The sequence below is a fragment of the Acanthisitta chloris genome, unplaced genomic scaffold (genome assembly GCF_000695815.1).
Source record: "Acanthisitta chloris isolate BGI_N310 unplaced genomic scaffold, ASM69581v1 scaffold12518, whole genome shotgun sequence".
Taxonomy (NCBI): domain Eukaryota; kingdom Metazoa; phylum Chordata; class Aves; order Passeriformes; family Acanthisittidae; genus Acanthisitta; species Acanthisitta chloris.
This window is the reverse complement of record NW_008686503.1, coordinates 237-1,186: the sequence shown is the minus strand read 5'-3', so window position 1 is coordinate 1,186 and position 950 is coordinate 237. Positions and strand designations below refer to the sequence as shown.

At 52.6% G+C, this 950-nt stretch overlaps 1 protein-coding gene across 1 annotated transcript in view; it reads right to left on the bottom strand.

The window, feature by feature from the left end:
• Positions 1-154, bottom strand: part of SIAE (sialic acid acetylesterase) — a 3,421-nt gene extending 3,267 nt beyond the window's left edge. The window contains exon 1 of the mRNA XM_009080166.1: positions 10-154. Within this exon, the coding sequence (XP_009078414.1) occupies positions 10-136 (127 nt within the window). The 5' untranslated portion in view covers positions 137-154. The remainder of the gene's footprint in view (positions 1-9) is intronic.
• Positions 155-950: the final 796 nt, after the last annotated feature.

Below are 950 nucleotides of genomic sequence, written 5' to 3'. Positions count from 1 at the left end.
GGGACTGACCTTTGACCTGTGCTGTCTTCTTCATCATGATGAGGCCACTGTCCCCTGAGAGAGACACTGTCACCACAGCCCCTGGCTCCCCGTGGCCCCACACCACGGCCCCCGCAGGCTCTTTCTGCAGCACCATGTGGTCGCCATAGTAGGAGGCAAAGCCAAACATCCTCCCTGGAATCAGCAGACAGCACAAACATCAGCTCCAAGAGGCAAAAAGTAAGGAGAAAAATTCTCGGCACAGCCTCCAGCTCCCTCCTAAATACAGATAATTTGAGATCCTGCTTCATTTCCAGCTTCCTGGTCAGCCTTAAGGTGGTTAAAATCACCACAGAGCTGAGGAAGCAGCAGGATTTTAAGTCTCCAAGAGGGAATTCACCTCCCAAAGCACAGGGAGTGTGTTACAGCTTGTGCTACATGGATTTGGATAAGGATTTTGGTAAAACTTCCTCTAATAACAGCATGGGAGAGTCTCTGCCAGCCCAGCCTTGCTGATAAATGTGTTCTGACGCTTTTCCCTTGGAAAAAAAGTTTGGCAAGGGGTGGGATGGGAAACACCAGGCGTATGTCACCGGCAAAGGCGCCTTCAGGGGGAGGGAAGCAGAGGGCTCGGCCCTGGCACCCCCAAAAGCCCATTTTTGGGGTGTGGAAAGAAAATCCTGTTTGAAAAGGGGTTCGGGCAATGTTTGAGGGGTGATCTGGGCAGGGATTCCCATGCAGTGATCAGTCTGGGGCTCATGGAGCCCCATCTCCTCCACAGCTCATTCCAGGCTGGTTTAAGGAAGGAGAGGAACAACGTCCTCAGTCCCTCGGGAATCAGCTGCATGCCGGTCCCACTGCCGCCTGCCACGAGGCTCCAGCAAGGACGAGTTATGTAAAAACAAGTCGGAGGAGAGAAAAAAACTAAATCTGAAACGCCAGGGAAGAGAGTGGAGGCTATAAAAAGCGGG